This window comes from Eubalaena glacialis, chromosome 10, assembly GCF_028564815.1.
Source record: "Eubalaena glacialis isolate mEubGla1 chromosome 10, mEubGla1.1.hap2.+ XY, whole genome shotgun sequence".
NCBI classification, from domain to species: Eukaryota; Metazoa; Chordata; class Mammalia; order Artiodactyla; family Balaenidae; genus Eubalaena; species Eubalaena glacialis.
This window is the reverse complement of record NC_083725.1, coordinates 57,158,760-57,183,054: the sequence shown is the minus strand read 5'-3', so window position 1 is coordinate 57,183,054 and position 24,295 is coordinate 57,158,760. Positions and strand designations below refer to the sequence as shown.

The 24,295-nt window shown below is 34.3% G+C and overlaps 1 protein-coding gene across 3 annotated transcripts in view; it reads left to right on the top strand.

The window, feature by feature from the left end:
* The window catches only part of HIKESHI (heat shock protein nuclear import factor hikeshi), a 31,915-nt gene extending 12,361 nt beyond the window's left edge, over positions 1-19,554 (top strand). For 2 of the 3 annotated variants that reach the window (XM_061202760.1, XM_061202759.1), the window contains exons 2-5: positions 2,970-3,105; positions 12,258-12,409; positions 18,420-18,538; positions 19,475-19,554. In XM_061202760.1, the coding sequence (XP_061058743.1) occupies positions 2,970-3,105; positions 12,258-12,409; positions 18,420-18,538; positions 19,475-19,529 (462 nt within the window). In that variant the 3' untranslated portion in view covers positions 19,530-19,554. The remainder of the gene's footprint in view (positions 1-2,969; positions 3,106-12,257; positions 12,410-18,419; positions 18,539-19,474) is intronic. The other variant, XM_061202758.1, reaches the window with a different exon arrangement.
* Positions 19,555-24,295: the final 4,741 nt, after the last annotated feature.

Below are 24,295 nucleotides of genomic sequence, written 5' to 3'. Positions count from 1 at the left end.
CTTGCAATTTTTATCTTTAGATGCTGTGCTTGGTGTTTAGTGCGGAAGAGACATTTAATCAAAAACTTAGTAAAAATCATGAAATACTGGGAGTATTATATAAAGAGATTCTTTGCTTTACAGAAATTGTATGCAAACTCAAATTAGCACATAAAAGGGAATATTAACAAAATTAAAATTTGTATGGAATTTATATTTTAAAAAGTGGGTAACTATATGACTTTTGCTATATCATGATTTTTAAGTTGTCTGTTTACATTGTGAATGCTTGGGAAATATACTAGAAATTACTGTAGACATTTCCATTAAACAAGTTACAGAAGAAAAAAGTACTTGCTTAGGTAAAGACTGTTGTATATCAACTTCATTCTTAGCACATACATTTCAAATTGATGACTGCTTTCATTTAGGGTCTCCGTATCTGTGTGTGAATATTAAGATCACTCCAAGACAGTATTCAAAGGAAGCAGGTTACTGAGCTGAGATAATTGAAAGTGGCTCTATAGAAGGAAGATTAGACTGGAGCATGAACTTGAAGTATGAATAGGTTTGGATGGGATGGAAGTGGGAGGATGGGAATTGCATTTGGAAATCATCAGTCATGAAAGTAGTAGTACACACTGCACCTTCAAGTGACAGTGAGGAGGAGACTTTTAAAGGTAGCATGATAGACTTCTATTTGGGACGTGTGGGGTGAGGGGTAAGGTTTAAAGGTGAAGTGGAGCTGTTGTGTGCTGGTTATGCTATGGAGGGTTTACATTTTTTTCTGGCAGGCAAGTGTTTGAGCAAGAGAATGATATTTTAAAAAATGATGTTTTAGTAAAATCATTGTCTAGGATGGGTTGGAGAGTCTTGTTGAGATTAGAGCCAGAGCAGCCAATTAGGAAGATTTTATAATGTTTGAAGGATGAAGGAAAGGGTAACATTGAATATCTGCTCATGCAATGCATTGTACTAGGCTTTCATGTGTATTATCTATTTAATCTTTATTATTAGCTTCTGGTTTTCAAGAGACTGGATGTCAGAGAAATTAAATATTTTGCTAGCATTTGGTGTTGTCATACAATTGATTTTTGTATATTGACTTTGTATCCTGGAGGTTGAAGGAAAGGGTAACACATTGAATATCTTGCTAAACTCCCTTATTAATAGTTCTAGCTGCATCCTAGAATTTTCTATATAGATGATCATAACATCTATGAAAAAGACTTTCATAGATTGGAAAGACTTTCTTTCCAATTTTTTGCCAAATTTTATGCCTTTTATTTCTTTTTATTGCCTTATTGCATTGCCCAGACCTTTGAGCATCATGTTGAATAGAAGTAGTAAGGGTGCAGTGAGGCAAGAAAAAGAAAAGAAACATAACAGTTGTTCTCTCTTCCTCTGTTTTATGAGTGTCTAAGATTGAAAATGAATTGCCCCTTTCATCAATATGAAATACCCTTTATTATGGTAATGCTTCTGTCTTGAAGTCTACTTTGTCTAAAATTTATATAGCTTCTCCAGCGTTCTTTCTCTCCAGTGTTCACATGCTATATTTTTCCTGTATTTTTACTTTGAGATAAATCTATGTATCTCTTGTAAACAGTGTGTAGTTAGGTGCTGCCTTTTTTTTTGACCTCTGTCTCTGCCTTTTAAATGAGGTGGTTAGACCATTAATGTTTAATGTTACTGATATGGTTAGGTTTAAGTTTTTATCTTGGGTTTTTTTTCCTTTTTTTTCCGCCTTCTTTTGGATTGAGTATTTTTAAAATCCCTATTTCTTCTATTGGGTTTTTACTTTTACCTTTGCATTTTTTTTAGTGGTTCCTCTATGGATTATTATATGAATCGTTAACTTTTTACACTGTACCATGAATTAATATTAACAAAATAAACATCTGTATTTGACAACTATGAACCTGGATTTGGTCATTTTTATAGCGTGTCATCTCCACTTTTCCTTGCTATGTCAGCCCACTTAGTGAAATTCTGAATATGACAATGAAAACTTTAGGGCAAAAATCACATTTTGGTGATTTATTTTGAATTAAAAATATTTATCTCCAGTCTCACCATCTTCATACTGAAGTTAAACATTGCATCTCTTAGTAGCATGTGAGAGAATCAGATATGTATAATAGGAAGCCAAAAGATCTGTTATAAATACTCAACATTTTTTCCCCAAAGTTCAGAATTTTCACATCCTTCAGAGTTGAATAGCAGAGGCAAAAGGATTATTTGCTCACCTTTGCTTTGACTTAATCTCATCCAGAGAAACATTTCATGGTTTGTACTGGGAATTTTCTCAGTGGACTGCATCTTTAATTTTCTTAATGAAGTCTTTTGGGAGATAGGCTGCTTTTTTGATGTATGTCCATTTTTGATGTATGTCCATCTCATTAACACAAAAGGTATCTGTAATTAGAATTAGAAACTCATTTTCCACATAATTTTAGTATTTCTTTCTAGTTCTATGATATTAAGTATTATCAGGTCTCACAGTACTTTTTGAATTTTTTTCACAGTAACTTTGGAAAGTTTTTCTTAAAATGTCTTACCTGAGTTCTGAAGTTGATATCTAGCCTTAGTAGCATTATTAAACTGTAAGATGCACAAAAAAACTCAGCATTCATATAGTAGGTCAGCTGAGTGCTGGTGTTCACTTATAACAACTTAAACATCTGTTAAAACCTGTTATATATGAATAATGAGATGCCAGGTAATGTTAACATGAGCACAGTATCTTTTAAATTAAGGTTTAAATTTTTAATTCTGAACTTGGAAGGTGGAAGCAGTTTCTTTTACCAAAAATATGTAACTGATAGAATTTATATTATTCATGTTTATACATGTTTATATGCATATGTCCGTCAAAGGTAATTATTTGTAGAGTTCATATCCTATTTGAAGAGTTTGTTTAAGCCACATCCACATATTCTTTCATACACATACTTAAGTTCAACTTAAAACCTTCCTTTTCTCTGTAGGTTAACTATTTTAAAGTGTTTCAAGATACAATGAGGAAATGGCTCAATGCCTCAGTCAGGGAGAATTCCAGTGACATCTGCAGTGGAGAATTATGTGGAGAATGGGAAACGGAAGAGGCCAAGATTGGAAGAGCAGGTGGGGGAGTAGGACATTAGGTCAGATATAATAAAAACACTTATGTGGAACTTAAATACTTTTTATTGTGTCTTTAGCACTTTAATATGTGATTGTACTTAATAGAAGAATAAGAAATAGTTGATTAAATCACCTGTTGTATAAAGAGGGATTATATATTTATATGAATAAAATAGAGTAATGAATGCGGTAGAGCTTTGTAGAATACTCTTGTTATGAGAAAAGGCTGATATTTTGTGTTTTAGGCACCTGAACTATGCACCTTATGGTGGGGTTTTACCTTTTTTTTGTTTTTTGGTTTTTTTGGCCAGGGCCCTACTGTGAGGTAGTGTTAGTTTGGAATGAAATTCTAAAAGTATCACTTCTGATACTTAAAAAAAATTTTTGCACTAGGGAATTAAAGTAACTTTATTTTGAAATAATTTTAAAATTAGAGAAAAATTACAAGAATAGTGTAAAGAATTTTTTATATTCTTCTCCCATATTCATTAATTTTGTTACTCTTTATTTATCATTCTCTGGATTTTTTTTTTCCTGAAACTTTTGAGAATAAGTTGTAGATATCATACCCCCTTACTCCTAAATACATCAGCATATATTTCCTAGAACAAGGATATTCTTTTATAATCACAGTATAATGATCAAATTCAACAAATTTAACATTAATACAATACCTTGTCTGATATACATTCTGCATTAAAGTTTTGCCAGTTTTCCCAATAATGCCTTTTATAGCAATTTCCTGCTCCCTCCATCTAGGGTCCAGTCAGTATTGTACTTTGCATTTAATTGTCACACTTCTTTAGTCTTTAATCTGACACATTGCTCAGCCTTTCTTTGTCTTTCATGGCAGTGACATTAAAAATATCTATGAAAAGAAGGCTTAGCACCAAAAAGGAATTTTTAAGAAATGTTAAAATTAGAGTTTGTTATAAATCATCACTTAACTTTCTTCTTTATAGTTCTGCTCTTTTCTTTTTGGGCTTGCTGCCATATTTTAATGTCATTGCTTTGGCTTCTACACATGACATATACAGTCTCTCATTTTCATCTAGCTCAGTTGCCAAGAAGAAACTTTTAAACTTATTCTAGTTTTCATTTTAAGATTGGGTTGAGCTTGTCAAGGAGATTAGAAAGGACAAAACAACACCTCAAGATACTACTATTAGTCTGTTTGCATGCGGTGGAACTAGAGCCAGAAAGGGAACCTTTTACTTCCTGACGTTTCTTGATTTCCTTTCTTGAATGGCTTATTGTGAAATAAGTAATGAATAAAAAGCAGTTAAGAGTTCATACTACAGAATTTGATGTAAACAGGTAGGATAATGGACGGGAATGAGCATCAACCTTGGAGTTTGCTAGACCCGTTTGAATCCCAGTGATGCTCATGACTAGCTGTGTAGTCTTGACCAAGTTCTTTAAGGCTTAGAGGAGAATCCAGGTAAAACGGGGATAATAATACCTACAGTGCATGTGTTTTGCGGAGCATTAGAGATCATGCAAAATGCATAATAGTGCCTGGCACGTAGTTGGTGCTCAAGGAATGGTTATTACATTTTTATAAAATCATAGAAAGACAGCTCTAGGAGGGATCTTAAAAATCACCCGGATAATGAAACCTATTGAGAAAGGTTAAGTAATTGTTACTGACTTATTAGAGTGTAAGCTCCTTGAGAGTAGGGACTGTTTGTATCTTTTACCTTGTGTTCTTTAGAGTGTATAGAGCACAGTGATGGACTTTAGATACTTGGTAAATATTGATAGTTTAAATACATTTCAGACATCCAAATTCTAGACATATTACAATGTCAGGTAAGTTATTTTTGTCTGGTTTAAAATACTTATTATTGATAGACCTTTGGAAGTCACATAGCTCTTAGAATATGCATGAGTAAAAAATGTAATTTCAGGCTTGTCAGGCTATCAATAGAAATAAAGTAGAGGTTTTAAGGATATATATATACACATACATATGATTTCTAAATATTTATATTCAATACTAAGAGGATTTTCAGCAGGCATAATTAAGTTGTTTTTCTGTAGCTTTTTAGCATATGTCATGTTCAAATGCCACTTCATAGTGAATTGCTTATTTTTGGCATAACAGTTTTCTTTAGTCTTCATCCCTACTGCTGTGCACACCAAAAGTATCTTAACCAGTGGACTCACTTTTAGTTTTTTGGTTTCTTTTTGGGGGCACTTATAACTCTTAGAAAGATTGATATTTCATGAGTTTTATTCTTCTGTAGAGGTCTTCCAGAGAAAACATTTACTTATATATTTTTTAAACTCATTCTATCTTGCAGTTACCATATGGGTCCACTGGACCATTTTATAAATTTAATGTGCATTTGAGGATATTAGTGATCTTATTTTGTCTATATCTTGAAACATTTTGCTGTTTCATCCAAGGAATTATTTCATCGTTACTCATTAATTCTCAACTATGGAAGAAAAGAAAGGCTGAAACAATAAGAAAAAGGAAAAATGATGGAATTACTTGAAGCAGAGGTTGGCAAACATTTTTGTAAAGCTTAAGATAGTAAATATTCTAGCCTTTGTGTACTACATATGGTCTCTGTGACATATTCTTCTTTAAACAACCCTTTAAAAATGTAAAAACTATTGTATGATCTATCCTAGGTCATACAAAAATAGGTTATGGGCCAGATTTAGCATGTGCACCTTAGTTTGCTATTGCCTTATCCTACGGTTTTCATATCGCATTGTCCAAAGGATTATGTCATGTTTTAAGAAGTATAAAAGGAGACTGGAGACACCATCTTCATTGTCTGCTTTTTGCTTTTATTGGACAGAATTAGGAATTAATAATTTTTCATATTTTGTTCATGATGGCAAAGAGAAGAAAATTGATAGGGGAACAAGTTTCACAATTTTGTGTGAATCAGAAAATGAATACAGGGACTTCCCTGGTGGCGCAGTGGTTAAGAATCTGCCTGCCAATTCAGGGGACACGGGTTGGAGCCCTGGTCTGGGAAGATCCCACATGCCGCGGAGCAACTAAGCCCGTGAGCCACAACTACTGAGCCTGTGCTCTAGAGCCCGCGAGCCACAACTACTGAGCCCGTGTGCCACAAGTACTGAAGCCCGCGTGCCTAAAGCCCATGCTCTGCAACAAGAGAAGCCACTGCAGTGAGAAACCTGCACAACACAACGAAGAGTAGTACCCACTCGCCGCAACTAGAGAAAGCTCATGCGCAGCAACGAAGACCCAACGCAGCCAAAAATAAATAAATAAATAAATTTATTTAAAAAAAAAGAAAATGAATACAATGAGGCAAATAGCAGCATTCTAGACTCATGATGGTGGTGAAGTTGATCATATAAGCAAAATCTCAAGATTGACTCTTCAGATGATGGTCTCTTAGGTGAATTTTCTCAAATAAAAAAATGGATGATTGGACAGTATATTTCTAAGGACCAAAAGAAAATATGGTATTCTTATCCATTTAGTCATTCAGCAAGGAGGAATTAATCATGTAGTATTTCGTGACAAAATCTTGGACATGTGGTAAAAGGATGTGTGCTGGTATTCTTTCATCTCTTATGTTTGGGCTCCAAATTTGACTGGATACAGTTTGTAAGTGGACATTGCTGAAAGTGGGTGTGTATACAAAGGTGATGAGAACATAATGTAGAAATGAATAAAACTAATTGGATTGATTATTCTAAATAATGTTTATAACTCTAAAAATGACAATGTTTTGAAAATTACAGATCAAAGAAGATGGCCATTCTTTCTTCAATAAATTATGAGCCATTAAAAGTTTCAAAATTTCAAGGTTTCAAGTATTGCACTTTGACAATGCAATTGCCAGAAGAGAGACCAGAAGTGATGATAAGCTCGAATCTATTAGAGATATGTTTAAAATCAGCAGTCAGATTTATAAAATGGATATGTTCTACATTTATGAGTGACACTTGAGGAACAGTTGTATTCAGAGAATGTGGTCCATTTTGGCTATTTATAACTTAAAAACCAGGCAAATGTGGGAAATCTGGAATGGATGTTTGAGTTTGCTGTACTTTAGTACTTATTAAGATTCTAATAAGGTTTTTTAATATCTCTTTATTCTTCTGAACATTTTTTGTGAAATGAAGTGTATATAGTTTTAAAAAGAGTCACACCCAGATAGTAAATGATGATGACTGCTTTTCCTTGTATACTGACAGTAAAGCACTAGTTTCCTATAGGATTTTCTCCTCTGAGTTTTGCCTTGTGTTAGGCTAGTGAAGAGGGATACTTTGAGAAACAACCTTAAAAGATTTGCTGCTCCTTTTACTATTGGAATGTTACTGAGAACTTTTTGTAATGTATGTTTTTTTTTAAAGACCAGGTCAGATGTTTTACTTTCCCTGCTGTTTTTGTTTTTTAATTTTTTGGTTATAAGACTCAGTGTAACTGATCATGTTTTTCTTTTTACTTTGGCTGTCAAGAATTCATATCCAAAATTAAACACTCACTGTAAGTTTGTACATTATGTTCCAATGTTTCTTTCCAGTATTTTATGGTTTGCAAACAAGAACCTTTGTATTTGGAGGGTATCAATTACTGTGTCAAGCCCGTTTTGAGAATAAGATTGACTAAAAGAATGGTTTAACTGCACAGTGGATTTCTTTGAAAATATAGATTAAAGATTCCTGAAGACTGAGGGTTTTCTTGTTTTTCCCATCTTAAGTTGTCTTAGTTCCAGAGAGCTTTCAAATGAAAGAGTCAGAATATTTCCTTAGCCCCAATTTTTACAACAGATCTTAGAGAGTTTTCCTTAGGGCTTCACTCATTTGCCAAGACCTTGTGTGTGATAAAGGATGGAGGTTAGAGATGACAGGGCTTTCTGCTTGGGCCGATCACTCTCTGGGTAGTTATAACTAAGGCAGTAGTAGGTTGTATTGAACTACTTTCCTTGATTGAGATCATTGGAGCCTGTTATACAGGCAAATAGCAGTACATTTTCTGGACTTAGCATAATTCTAGGCTTAAAACAATTAAAATGATGGAGTAAGGAACTCCAAAAGTTCATCCCTCCATAAAAACAACAACAACAAAAACTGGCAAAAACTCTCAGAATCAACTTTTTCAGGACTCTGGAAACTAACCAAAGGCTTGTCGCAACCAGAGGGACATTTAATCAAGAAAAAACACTGAATCTCTGTAAGAACAGTGAGCTTTGTGGCAGTTAATCTACCCTGATCCCAACCCTTGTTCCTCATCTCAGTGGTAGCCTTGAAAATAACAGACCATGTTCTTGGTACTGGTACTGATACCAGAGGGAGCAGAATGGACCTTATTCACAATTAATTGTAATTGACTTGTTTTGTTCTGTGGTTCCCTGGAAGACTGATTTAAAAGGCTTGCCTTTATCTCTTTTAACTTGGAACTCTTCCACTGCTAAAATGACTTTCTGCATATGTTTGTCAAAAATGTTTACAGGTAAATGTATTAGTCACTGCTGCCTGAGGCAGTGACAACAGTTGGGGCAAATAACAGACTAACCAAAAAGCTTGGAAGGAAAGGCTGGGAATAAGATACTTTGGGGAACAAGGGTTCTGAAATTCTCCTGGGGATTCCTGGGAATCTAAAAGACCACATGGGTGTCCAGGGCTGTGCACATGCTTGGGAAAGACCTAAGAAGGTCCTAAGCTCTTCCTGCTAGCCGACCTTGAAGGCATGAGTATTTTTTAAAATAAATAAATAAATTTATTTATTTATTTATTTATTTATTTATTTATTTATTTATTTATTTTTGGCTGTGTTGGGTCTTTGTTGCTGCGCAGGGGCTTTCTCCAGTTGTGGCGAGCGGGGGCTACTCCTTGTAGTGGTGCACGGGCTTCTCATTGCAGTGGCTTCTCTTGTTGCAGAGCACAGGCTCTAGGCGCGCAGCCTTCTGTAGTTGTGGCAAGCGGGCTTTAGTAGTTGTGGCGCACGGGCTTAGTTGCTCCGCGGCATGCGGGATCTTCCCGGACCAGGGCTCGAACCCGTGTCCCCTGCACTGGCAGGCGGATTCTTAACCACTGCACTACAAGGGAAGCCCGAAGGCATGAGCATTGAAGGCATGTCTCAACCCACAAGGCCCACCTGCAAACACTGGGAGAATTTTTTGGTTCCAGGCTTCTAAGTATATCTCTTTCCATTCACTAGCTAACCACTAACCTAATAGAACAGAGACTTCAGTGGTCACAAATGACAAAAAATACAGACTTTATAGTATTAGTTCAGAAAAATCATTAAGGAAACAGCCACAGCAAACAGTAGCAATAAACCCTAAGGAGACGTGAAACATCTGATTGCTGGAGTTGTCACATTATTCAATATCCAGTTTTCAACAAAATGCTATGAAGCATGCAAGAAACAAGGCCCTTTCACAGAAGAAATGAATAGAAACTGTTCCTAGGAAGTATAGACATTGGACTTAATAGTCAAAGACTTTAAGGAAGCTGTCTCAAATATTCTTGAAGAGCTAAAGGAAATCAGGAGAATGACGTATCATCAAATAGAAGATACCAATAGAAAAAATTTTTAAAGGAAATAAGTTATGGAGTGGAAAAGTACAGTAACTGAAATGAAAATTTGACTAGAGGGTTTCAGAAGCAGATTTGAGTAGATGCAAAAAAGAATCAGTGAATTTGAAGATAGGTAAAATATCTAATTTGAAGAGCAGAAAGAAAAAAGAATGAAAAATGAACAGAGCCTTAGAGACCTGTGAGACACCATCAGGCATGCCAACATATGCATAATGGGAGTCCCAGAAGAAGAGGAGAGAAGGGGTAGAAAGAATATTTGAAGAAATAATTGCCCTAAAACTCTAAATCTGATGAAAAACATTAATCTACACACTTAAGTAGCTCAACAAACTCAAATGGGATAATCTTCACTCCAAGACATGATCAACTGCCCAAGACAGAGCATCTTGAAAGTGGCAGGGGAAGCAGCTCATCACATGCAAGGGTCCTTACTAGACTATGGCTGGTTTCTCATCAGAAACATTTAGTCCAGAGGCAGTGGGATGACATGTTTAAAGTACTGAAAGAAAAAAGGTCAATCAAGAGTTATCTAGCCATCAGAAATGGAGAAATGAAGATGTTCCCAGATAAACAGAAATTGGAATAGTGGCTAGAGGACTTACCCTGTTATAGGAAATGCTAAAGGGAGTCCTTCAGGCTGAAATGAGAGGACCTGGGATAGTAATTCGAATTCATGTTAAGTAAAAAAGAACACAGCTAAAGGTAACTATACAGGTAATTATAAAAGCCTTAATACATACTTTGTAACTTTGCTTTTTTTCCTATCTGATATAAAAGACAATGGCATAAAACAAAAACTCTTAAGTCTGCTTATGGGCATACTAGGTATAAAGATGTAATTAGTGACAATAACAACATAAGGGAGAGAAGCAGTTACATAGGAGCGAAGTTTTTGTATACTTTTGAAATTAAATTGGTATTAATCCAAACTAGAGTTGTTCTATGTTAAGATGTTAATTGTAATCCCCAGTGCAACCATTTAAAGAATATAGTAAAAAGATATATATAGTAAAAGAAATGACAAGGGAATTAAAATGGTACACTGGCAAGTATCTATTTAACATGAAATTCAGCCCTTCAATTAAAAGGTAGAGATTTGCAGAATGGATTAAAAAACATGATACAGCTATTGATTCAAAGATATAAATTGGTTGAAAGTAAAGGATGAAAAAAATTATGCAAACCGAAACCAAAGGGTCACTCTATCAAAAAGATGCAATTACAAACTTTTGTGTACCTAATAGAGCCTCATGAAGCAGAAATAGAGTTGAAAGGAGAAATAATCAGTTCAACAATAATAGTTGGAAACTTCAATACCTTACTTTCAATATGGATAGAACAACTAGACAGAGGATCATCAAGGAAACAGAAGACTTGAAAAACACTATAAACCAACTAGACCTAATAGACTTATATAGAACATTCTATGCAACAAAAGCAGAATATACATTCTTCTCAAGTGCCTATGGAACATTTCCTTGAATAGCTGTATGTTAGGCCACAAAACAAGTCTTAGTATATTTTAAAAGATTGAAATCATGCAAAGTATGTTTTCCGACCACATTGATAGAAATTAGAAGTAACAGAAGTAAACCTGGAAAATTCACAAATATGTGGAAATTAAGTAAAACAAATAATTTCAAAATACCAAAAATATCTTAAACCAGTCACGTTTAGTGAAGTGTGTGTATTTTTAAAGCACAGAAAAATAAGTTATGTTTGTATTCATATGCTTGAAAATTTAATGAGTTTTGATACTTGCAGTAAGTGTTCTAGTTATTAGGAACGTGTGTTGTCCTAGAGTTTTGTCCTGTAGTATTTGTTTAGACATTTTATAGTCATATAAGAAGAGCAGATAAACCAAAAATCTATTCATTGTATGATTTTTTTTTCTTTCATTAGACTAACTTTTCTGATTATGTCTTATGTGGATTAATAAAACTGGTCTATTTTTTCATGTATAAGTTAGCTGACACTTAGAGGCTCAGATATATCAAATATACATTTGATATATTTTATATATTTATGATGTATTATATATTTTACTTGTAAATAAATATATTGTAAAAGCGAAAATTACTATTTTCCGAATAAGCTGCAAATTTCTTTATTGCCTATTTGATAACAGATCATCAGGTGTTGAGTGGGGTGATTTATGACATTTAGTAAAATATGCCACGTCGTTATCAGTATTAATGGCAATGAAAGCTCTTTCTTTAGTGGAATAATCAGAAAATATTAAAACTAATTCTAAAAATCTTTAAAAATATTCCTTCCCTCAGAGTTAGCATTGAGAATCTTTTATCTAATTAATGCTCATTTATTTATTTTTCTCTTATTCTCTTAATTTCCATTTCTGGCTGCAATAATTTTGTAAGTTTTAGAAAAGTAACAGCAATTTTTCTGGTGGGGAAAATTTCGGTTTTCTTAATTATTTGTTAATACAGTAAAAGCTAGGCATCCTTTTACATTTATCTGAGAAGAGACAAACTTTCATGTAACAGAACTTTTTAGTGCATATAGATCAGAGGTTCTTCACATCTTTATAAAGGAATTTGTGTGTATACAAGTTAAATTTAAAATATGTGGCACATGTTAATTTTTTTCAGGAGAAGGAAGCCAGCACCCTTTTGGAGCCATGAATATTGTCCGAACTCCATCTGTTGCTCAGATTGGAATTTCAGTGGAATTATTGGACAGTCTGGCTCAGCAGACTCCTGTAGGTAATGCTGCTGTGTCTTCAGTTGACTCATTTACTCAGGTAATGGAATGTACATTTCATTATTTTCTAAAATAATTTAAAAATCACATTCTGTACTTTAGAAATTAGCCTGGTGGTAGAATTCATGTAAAAATGAAGGTAAACACATATGACATAAGTTATTGGCTTCCATGAATATTTTCAGTTTGTCTCCCTCTCTATAGGTATTTTAAAATTTATAAATGCTTTGATGAGACTTAAGTTTTTATAGTGATAAAATAGCTCAAAGTGATTTTTTAAAATGGGTTTAAATATTAACTTTTCCTCCCACAATTAGTATGCTAGCCTGTGAGTATACAGTTGTAAACCTAATAAGCAAGATCCTTGTCCTCATGGAGCTGAAAGTGACACAATTCCATAAGGGTTGACTTTTAACCTGTCTGGCAGAGGCCTGAAGGGGAGAATGATCTAGGCAGAGATATAGCTATTACAAAGGCCCTGTTATGTTTGAAGAATAAAGTGAAACTTTGTGTCTGGAGTAGAGTGAACAAGGGTGAGAGATGGGAGATGAGGTTGGAGATTATGGGGGAGGTGGCTGCAGGATAAATCATATGTGACCTCATTGGCTTTTGTAAAGATTTTGGCTTATATTCTGTTTGGAAGAGAAAACATAAGAGAGTTTTGAGCAAGAGAGTAATATGATCTAACTTACATTTTTAAAGGATCACTTTTGCATCTTTGGAGAGAAACTGTAGTGAGGCAAAGAGGGAAGGAGGAAGATCAGTTAGGAGGCTCTTGTGAAAATCTAGGTGAGAGATTTTAATGACTTGAACCAGGAAGTATGGGGAAGTAGAAATAGAGGTGATGAAAAGTAGTTGATTTCTGGAGATAATTTGAAGATGGGGCCAATAGTGTTTCATGTTGTGGATCACATGTGAGGTCTGAGATAGAGACATCAACTATGGCTCCAAGGGTGTTGGATCCAGGAACAAGAACATAGGAATATTGTGAAAAGAACAAGTATGGTCTGGGAGTGGAATCAGGAGTTGAATTTTGATTGTACTATGTTTGGGATGCCTGTTAGATATCCAGCTGGAGAAGACAAGTTTAGAGTTCAAGAGAAGTAAAAATCTGGGAGTCATCAGTGTAGAGGTGGTATTTAAAGTTGGGAAGGGGATGTGATCACTGAGAAGTAACTGTAAATAGAAAAATTGGCCAGTGACAGAGCTTGGGGCCGTTTCAAAGTTGAGACTCTTAAGAGATAAGGAGAAATAAAAGGAAAGGAGCAGCCTGAAGTAGGAGGAGACCCCAAAAGTGCTGTTTTGGAAGCCAAGCAAAGACTGGATTTTAAGAAGGAAGAAGTGATCAATAGTATTCACTGCTGATGGGTCAAGTAAGATGAAGGCTAAGAATTAACCATTGGATTCAGCAAGGTAGAAGTCATTACAGATTTTGACAAGAGTTCATAGAGGTGGAAAGGGAGTTTGCAGCGAGGTTGAGTGAATTGGAGAGGAGGAAATGGAAACAGTGAATATAGATGACTCTTGACGAGTGTTGTCATAAAGGACAGCAGATGAATGGTCTGGTTGCTTGAGGGGGCTATGGGGACAAGGAATTTTTTTTTCTTTCTGTTTTTAATCGGAGATATTATATCATGTTTGACAGGAATGAAACATTAGTGAGAGAAAAATTGATGATGCAGGAGAGTGGGGAGGCTTGTGAAAGTGGTGTCCTTGAGTAGGCAACAAGACCATATTGGGAGGTTTTTGATAGGGTAATGGACAGTGTTTATAGTAATGGATATATGGGCACAGACAGACACAGGAGGTTGGTAAATGTGCTGATGAGAAGTTGTGCAAGTTCTCTCTCTTGATTCCTTCTCTTTGCTCAGTGAAATAGGAAGCAAGGTCATCAGCTAAGATTGAGGGGAAAAGGAGTATTGGAAATCTAAACCAAAAGGATTATTAAACAAGTCCTCTAGGAGAGGAGGAGGGTGAATGGACTAGGGAAACCTTCTAGGCTTGCTGGGCAGCACATTTTTGAGGATTGTGGCCATGAATTTAAGCGCTGACTTGTCATATGATCTCTTGAGAATGGGCCAAATTAAAGAATGGCAGGGGCTTCCCTGGTGGCGCAGTGGTTGAGAATCTGCCTGCCAATGCAGGGGACACGGGTTCGAGCCCTGGTCTGGGAAGATCCCACATGCCGTGGGACAACTGGGCCCGTGAGCCGCAATTATTGAGCCTGCCCGTCTGGAGCCTGTGCTCCGCAACAAGAGAGGCCGCGTTGGTGAGAGGCCCGCGCACCGTGATGAGGAGTGGCCCCCGCTTGCCACAACTGGAGAAAGCCCTCGCACAGAAACGAAGACCCAACACAGCCATAAATAAATAAATAAATAAATAAAGAATGGCAGAGTCTGGGTTTTAAAAATTTTGTCAGTAATTTAAAAAATAAACCATGCTGAAAAAAGCAAGTTGTAAAACAATACTTATAGTGTCCCATATAGATTGTATTTGAAAAATGTCTGGAAAATACATGACAAAGTGATGTTATCCCTGGGGAGGGGCAAGAAGACTTTTTACTCTATAATTATCAATTATTTGAGCTTTTTAATGAAGCATATGTATTTCTTATTAAACGTTTTACTATGAAATATTTTAATATATAGAAAAGTGCATTCCACAAATATTTATTGTATACCTATTGTGTGCTAGGCATTTTTTTAAGAACAAACAGATAAAAATAGGTAGACAAAATAAAATAATACCCGTCCTTATAGAGCTCTCTTTATAGTGGGGTATATTTGAAGACTTCCATGTGTCTTCCACCTAGATTTAACTGTTACATTTTGCTATATTTGCTCCTAATTTAAAAATTATATAAAGTGTTACAGATACAGCCCACTGCTCTCTGCTTCTCTTCTTCCCTTTCCTCTCCAGGTAGCTTAACTTTATATATCTTTCCTATCTGTATTTCAGTACTTAAAAAAAATTTTTCATATTTATTCACAAACATGTATAGTACTATTTGTATGTGTGTTTAAACATGTTTCTAATTTATGCTCTTAGTTATTCTTATTTCACTTTAGTTTTTATCAGTAGTACATGGTTTAGAAAGTCAAATAGTTTTACATGTAAAACAGCTGTCCTCTATTATACCTTTTATATTCTGCTTTATTCTGCCTCTCAGCAGCAGTCACTTTCAACCTCCCTCTCATTTTTTTTCCCTCTTTCTTCTTGTATTTATTTCCATGTGTCAGAAGAAACTTGATTAATCTTTCTTTATTAATTTATTTGTTATAGGTATTTTCCATTGACTTACCGATACATAACATGATTTAGCTCTGCTAATCCTCTGTTCTCCAAAATACACAGATATCTTTTCTCCCCACCTTTCCAATATACATTTTCATTAAGTTAGTATTCAAAGTTTTCAGTATTATGACCTGGTAAATGTTTTTCAAAACTGAGCCAGGTGTCGTGCTATGATTATATTTCTTGTTCTGTATAACTTTTCATTTATCCTGGTTAATAAATTTCTCATTTTTTTCCTTTGCATTGATTTCTGTATTTCCATTTCTAATAATTTATGCCCAAACTCTGGCAATTGTAAATTCCCATTCAATATATTTAAATATAGCAATTTAAAATTTGTCTTGGAAACATTCCTCTTGGAACTCTCTTTTTTGTTCCACTGTGGACTGATTATTCTCTGGGTCTGTTGCATAGCTGTTGTTAAGGTATTGTTTTCTTTCACCATTACTCCAGAAATTCCTTTTATTTCTCTTCTGTGTTGAATCCCTTTTTTTCTGGTTCTTCTGTTTTTCCTTCTTGTTATTTACCCTTTCATATGTTTTTTAAATGGATATAAATGTTTGTATCATACTGCACAAACTTCTACAACTTACTATTGTTCACTCAGCATTATTTTTAAAGATTTATCTGTGTTGATACATGGAATCGATTTAGTTTGTTTTAATTGTCAGATGTCATATGTACGAATGAGCCGCAGTTTGTTTTTCCATTTCCATATTGGTAGATGTTTTTATACATTCTTAGTAATATTTATCAGACCTTAAATTTTTGCCAAACTTGATAGGTGAAATTAGAATATTACTATTGTTTTGGTTTGCTTTTTGGACTGTTGGTGAAGTTGAGCATCTTTTCAGATTTTTGGCCTGCATTTGTATTTTCTTTTATAGGAATTGACTGTTTATATAATTTTCCCCAATTTTCTATTGTGTTATTTTTGGCACTTTTTAATTTTAGCTTTTTGGGAAAGGCCTTTATGTGTTCTGGATAATAATCCTTTTGTTGTATATGTTGTAAATTTTTTCTCCTACCTTGTCTTTTAGTATTGTTTATGGTGTCTTTTGCATACAGACATAATATATTTTTCTGTAGACAAGTTTTATCAGTTGTTTCCTTTATGATTTGTGGGTTTTTTGTATTTGAGAAATTCTTCCCTATGCTGATATGTAAAGATGTTATGTTCTCATATAGTTCTTAAGGCTTTTAACGTTTTACTTTTTGAATTGTGTTTGTGTGTGGTATGGGAAGGGATCTAAACTCATTTTCCCCCCTATGGAAAACTAGTTGTTCTAGTCCCATTAAATGAATAGTTAGTCCACATTTTTTTTTATTCTGAATAATAGCATCTTTGTTATATATCATGTGTCACATATGCTTAGGTTTGTTTCTGGGGTCTCTCTTTTATTCCAGTTAGTTTATTTGCCTGTCCCTTTGCCAGGAAAAATCTTAATATCTGGAAGGCCACGTCCCTCCTCCTAGTCATCAAAATAGGCTTAGGTATTTTTCATAATAATTTTAGTATCAGCTTGTCAAGTGCCATGAAAAATCTTGTTGGAATTTAGTTGAAAATAACATTGGATTTATAGGTTTAATGTGCCTTTATCACATTAAATATTCCCATCCGTGAACATATTGTATCTTTCCACTCGACATGATATGTAAGTCCTTTCATTTGTTTTCTTTCTTATCTCTCAAGACAGTCTTAAAGTATTTTCCACAAAAGTCTTATTATTAGCTTGTCTTAGCATTTCCCCTAGGTATCTTACAGACTTTGTTTCTGTCATGAATTGGATCTTCTTAAAGTTACAGTTAAAAACTTTTCTTGCTTGTATGGAGGGTTGCTGTTGATTTTTTTTCTCCTGACACTGATCTTTTAGTTAGTGATCTTATTGGTTCAACTCTGATATTGGTTCAAGTACCTTAACAGTAGAGTCTCTTGGACTAAACTACCTCGATATTATTAAACAAACAAAAACCCTAATAAGATGTTTCTTCCGTGTAGAAAAGAGACAGCAAGAACCTTCATGGCTAGTTTTGTGTTTCGGAGAAAGTGATGTTGGGAAGATTATTTTTGAGTGAATAAAAGGTAGTATTATCGTTAGTAGTTCATTAATTTTGGGGTTTAGTGCTTAAACCCATTTGATTCTCAAGAAATGTGAATCAGTTTACTTCTTGCTTCTACGAAGGAGTCTTGGAGGATGTTAGTGGATTTGCCCGTTTGAGGGTCAGTGAGAACAAACAGACCAGGAAATAGAAATGGAATAGTGTTACCTTTCTCTTCTTTGTAATTGATGGCAAGTAACCAGTTGTTCCTTTTTTATACTTCAGTTTTTATCTTTCTGATAAGAAAAAGACTTCTTGGATATGGTTACTATTTTATATGAGAAAATAGGTTGATTTGATGAGGGTGGTATTTGAGGAGAGGGGCATCTCCTCCAAAGGTGGAGATAAAAGAAGATATTTTGAATGAATGAAAAAACATTTTTTCTTTTTTTTTCCCAAAATGAGTATGTTATAAACTTAAAAATATTTGATAATCATAGAAATTCTTTGAGATATAAAGAAAGTACTAAAGGCAGATTGTTATGATTTTGTGGCATAATGTCATTTTATGAATTGCCTTAATGTTCAGCATTAGACTGTCTCAGAACTCACAGTCCTTAAACCAAGTTAATATGACAACATTTTTAATTAAAAATATTAAGGTCTAAATAGAGTATTTAGTATAATCCATTAATCTATTTATTATTAACTTTTAGTTCACACAAAAGATGTTAGACAACTTCTACAATTTTGCTTCATCGTTTGCTGTCTCTCAGGCCCAGATGACACCAAGTCCATCTGAAATGTTCATTCCAGCAAATGTGGTTCTGAAATGGTATGGGGCATTTTGTAGCTCTCATATTAAGGCTTCTAGTAACCTACAAAAAAATGTGTATTTTTTGCTTGTGAATGTATTTCTTCTTTGACACTTAAACATATTCTTTTATTGTGGACATCAGCAGACATTAACATTTGCATGCAATTAAAAAGTATGTAGTTTAGAGTTCACATTAGGAATAATTTTTACCCCAAATAATATTTTGTTATATAGTAGCCATTTTGGCTTTATAAAGACAGGAAAATAAAATTGCTTATGTTTTAGGGACCACAGTTAAGGGCTGTACATTTTTTTATATTTTGAATTGTAAGTACTGTATATGAGGCTTGAAATATCAATGAACTTTTTTTTTCATAAGTAGAAAGTCTTGATCTAAAATAAACATGTATAAAACATCAGAGTGGTTTATACTGCACCCTGTACATGAATCTGTTTCTTCAGCTTTTCTATGTTTCTGTTTTATAGATATTTCTTTTCACTTTGAATATCCCAGTGTTGGGGAGATACATAAGGAGAATTTGTTGAGAAGTGGTAGCATGGTATAGCATGGATTGTACTAGAATGTATTAGGTTTGAGCTTTGTAATAATGTAGCTATGTGACCTTGAGCAAATTATTCTCATCTATGAAATGAGGGAGAAGGAGTTAGATTTCATTTTTTCTTAGGTCCCTTCTAGCTCTCAGATTTGCAAAAGATAAAAAAATTAATAAAATTTATTATGATTTGTGCTTTCTGATACAGCCAGTTAAATCACTATGCTTGCTGTCTTTTATAAATTAATAATTAAACTCCCAGATAAACTTTTAACTTTCTAAGTTTTTAATCTTAGCATTTTAGAAATGACATGTAAAGTTATTTGCTTTTTGATGAGTCATTTGTCAGATTATGAAAGATTCTAATTAAATTTCTTATAAATATGTTTTTCTTTTGTAGGTATGAAAACTTTCAAAGACGACTGGCACAGAACCCTCTCTTTTGGAAAACATAATTTGAATAAAATAATTTTTAATGGATTCTGAAATTTGTCATGTTTTAAAGATAATCATTCTATTTGAAAGCATGAAGTCAAAAGGATCATGAAGCCTAAGTTTAAAAACTGCTTAGTGACTATGAAGCTTAATTAAAATCTTTATAAAAAATTAAAAACATTGAAAAATGAAAATATGTTCATCATTAATGACTTTTTTCCCTTAAGCTGAAAATATTCAGAGGCAAAACATTTTGTTTTGGCTATGATTCATTTTTTACTTAAAAATAAAGCATAGTCACAATAGTGTGCCAAATGCATTGCATTTATAATCTTTCATTTATATTTACAGTGGTTTGCTAGAATAGTTAACTTAAAATCAACTATATCAAAATTTGGGGACTTTTGGAAAAACATATCAAATATACATTTTTACATATGGAGAAATTATTTTCAGTTAGTATTTCTTTAGATTAAAAGTTTTTTCAGAGGAATTCCCTGGCAGTCCAGTGGTTAGGACTAGGCGCTTTCACTGCCGTAGCCTGGGCTCTATCCCTGGTTGGGGAACTAAGATCCCACAGGCTGCGTGGTGCGGTCAAAAAAAAAAAAAGTTTTTTCAATTAACAGATTGGTTGTCACTTTTTATATCTGCAAATTCATACGTTTTTGATTAACAAAATTGCCATAATACTGATCAGGTTTTGTTTAATATTGGTAATGTTACACATTTGTGTATAGACTATAGGATTCATTACTTCTTTGTATGAAGGTAAAGCCTTTGTGTCTCATTCAAAGAGAACCCTTTGACTTTTACTGGTGATGCCCATTGACCAGAAACCACCAGGATCTCACCAGTCCAATGATCTTTATAGAGATACAACAGGAAGTATTAACTAAAAACAAAGTGTCCCTTGGCTTGCCAAGAGGATATAAAGACAGTGTGATTGTCCATGACAGTCCTGGGTAGTGTTTTTTTTATTATTAATTAATTAATTAATTATGGCTGCGTTGGGTCTTTGTTGCCGCGCGCGGACTGTCTGTAGTTGTGGTGCACGGGCTTCTCATTATGGTGGCTTCTCTTGTTGCAGAGCACGGGCTCTAGGCGTGCAGGTTTCAGTAGTTGTGGCTCGTGGGCTCTAGAGCACAGGCTCAGTAGTTGTGGTGCACAGGCCTAGTTGCTCCATGGCACGTGAGATCTTCCCGGACCAGGGCTCGAACCCATGTCCCCTGCATTGGCAGGCGGATTTTTAACCACTGCGCCACCAGGGAAGGCCCCTGGGTAGTGTATTTAAACTGGTTTGTTGGGCTTTCACAGCAGGGGATGAGGCAAAATTTGGACCACTTTTCTAATTGTATTATTCTTGCTGCTGGAGTAGTAGTCTTGCACAGTATGCATAAAGAGATTCAGTTATCACTTCTGAGAACTCTCCCGAGCAGCCAATACCTGCTTCATTTTGGAAGTCTCTTGTTACCCTTCTAAAGGATACATGCTACACTGGAGAGAAAAGGGCTTTAAATATCAGAAAGCCTCTTAATTCCATACACCCAAGATAGGTTTGGGTGTAGGAGGTGGGCAAAAGCCTGGTGTTGATGTTGCAATTCCTGGTGAGTTACAGATAATATCAGGAATATAGATTTTTATCTATATTTTATCACAACAGGAGTAAGCCAATAATTGTTTCCTTGTGGTGGGCACATTCTCAGTGGAGCTTAGTTCCTTCATAGACGTCTGGAAAATCTTGGAGAAAATGACCAGTGCAGTGAGAATAACTCCAGCATTTGTTCCTCCCTTGGTGATGTTGGTTCTGCTGACAGTGCTATAATGATTATAGCAGAAGTATTTTGTTGACTTGGAGTAAAGTTCCAGTTTTTACAATAATGAAGACTGGGGCTAATGATGTGAGGAAAGTTCAAATATCAGAAGGAGCCTTTGGGAGGAAATTGGTCTCGGGAGTTTAAAGGAACAACGATTAAATCTTCTACAAGTGGAATTTAGCAGGTTCAGAGTCAAATTTCACCGTAAAAGATTTAATAGCTATTCTTGTAAACTCCTGAGGAGACCAATTTCCTCCTAAAGGTCTGTCCCTTCTGCCATGTGAGGATATATTGGAGACCTCTGTGACCTGGAAGAGGGCCCTCAGCTGACCATGCTGACACCTTGATCTTGGGCTTCCAGCCTCCAGAACTGTAAGAAACAAATTTCAGTTGATTATGTGAGTCTGTGGTATTTCATTATAGCAGCTTGAAGGGACAAAGACACATTGAAGCATTTTATTAACAAATTTTACTTGCACATAGTTTAACCTAGGAAGGCTGAACTCTGGATTTGTCAATTTCTTTTTCTTTAAGTTTGATTTTTAAAAAGGGCTTTTAGAATAGTTTTGAATTTATTAAAATTTGGAGAATGCCAAACAAACTTAATTTTTCCTATTGTCATTTTTTCCATAAAGTGAAGGAAACTCAAGAGAGTTTAGGCAAAAAAGACATCTTAACAGTTTTATTATGCCTCAATATGGGAAAGACAAAATCATAGAGAGTGGTCAGAGGAGACAAGATATGAACATGAGTCAGAAATATCCAAAGGCAAGAAATAGTCTCAGCCAATATCTATATTTAGTATACTGGGGAAAATAGTAACACCATTTACCATCTGTGCCCAATGGATCCACTTTTAAAAATGCTTCTAAGTCACTTTTTGAATAATTTACTGAACAAAAAAAAAGATAGTAAGGGACTTTATTAGAATTTTAAACAATGAGAAAATAGCAAGCTCAAACATGTGTTTCATAGTTTCATGATATTTGTTCCTGATAAAGGCGTTGTCTTCTGAATTTAGCTAACTATATATACTTGAGTTGTCATGTATGAACCGGGAACATATCCATCTTGTAAATGCTGATTCTAGATTTCAAATACATGTCTAATAGGTTCTACCTTATCATTACGTTTTGGTTCTTGTATTGTCAAAATGCAATACATGAAGAATTAATTGAAAACTGACAGCCAATAATTTTGTTGAAGAGAGGATAGCTGTCTTCTTAGGTCAATAGTTGTAAGCCATTTTCATTTTTAGATTTTAGATTTATGGATTTATTAGAATGATCAAATTTTTTATTTCCATAACTTTTCTATATATACCTGCTTTCAGCATTTGCCTGCTTAAAAATCTTATTAAGATATAATTCACATAACATCAAATTCACTCAAAGTATACAATCCAGTGTTTTTTAGTATAGTCACAGGATTGTGCAACCATCATGATCTAATTTTAGAACATTTTCATCCTCTCAAAAGAAACTCCATACCCATTAGTATTTAATCCCCAGCCTCCAGAACCCCCATCAGCTCTAAGCAACTATGAATCTACTTTCTGTCTCCATGGATTTGCCTTTTCTGAGTATTTTGTATAAATGGAATCATACAGTATAGTGGTATAGTGGTCTACTGTAAGACCACTATAGTATAGTGGTCTTTAGTGACTCACTTCCTTTACTTAGCATAATTTTTCAGGATTCATCCATGTTATAGCATGTATCAGAGCTTCATTCCTTCTTATTGCTGATAATATTAACATTGTAAGATTATACCACATTTTATCCATATATCAATTGGTGGGCATTTGGGTTATTTCCAGTTTTTGGCTATTATGAGTCATGCCCATATGAATATTCATGTTTCAGTTCTTATGTGGGTATATGCTTTCATCTCTCTTGGGTATATACCTAAAAGTGGAATTACTGGGTTACATGGTAACTATGTTTAACTTTTGAAGAATTGCTAAACTATTTTTCAAAGCTTTTACTTTCCCATGAGTGGTGTATGAGGGTTTCAGTAGCTCCACGTCCTTGTCAACACTAGTTTTTTTCTTTTGATTGTAGCCATTCCAGTGAGTGTGAAGTGGTAATCTCCTGGTTTTGATTTGCAGTTGTCTAATAACTAATGATATTAAGTATCTTTTTGTGTGCTTATTGGCCATTTGTTTATGTTCTTTGCAAAAGTGTCTATTCAAATCCTTTGCCCATTGTTTGGTTATTTGTCTTTTTATTGTTGAGTTCTAACAGTTCATTATATATTCTGGATACAAGTCCCTTATCAGATATATGATTTTGCAAATATTTTTCCCATTCTGTGAATTGTCTTCATTTTCTTGATGAGAGTAATAGTTGCAGCATAAAAGGTTTTAGTTTTGGTGTAGTCTAATTTATCTTTTTTGTCACTGATGCTTTTGGTGTCATATCTAAGAAAACATTTTTTCTCTCAATCTGTAAAGGTTTATTCGTATGTTTTCTTTTAAGAGTTGTATAGTTTTAGCTCTTACATTTAGGTCTTTGATTTATTTTGAGTTAATTTTTGTGAATGGTGTGAGCTAGGGCTCCACTTCATTCTTTTGCATGTGGATATCCAGCTATCCCAATACCATTTGTTGAAACATAGTCTACTTTTGTTAATTTTGATGCATAAGCATAAAAGATGAAAGAGTATGTGACTGAGATTATTAGGAACTTTAATATTTTCAAAAGTGGGGAACTTTTTTCAAAAATGATTTGAGTATATCAAAGTGTTCAGAGTGGTATTCTTTAATAATGAGAGAAGACAACTCTCAGCTGAGCACAGAGATAGCTTTGCTGTTTTACCAGAAAAAAAAAAATCTAAATTATAGTTTTACTCTTTCTGTTTATCTTCTATGTAACAACATCTAGTAATTGTTTCATGAGCCTATCTTTGTGAATACATTCATCATACTTAACCAACTTTGTCAACAGTTTTAACATATTTATTAATCATTT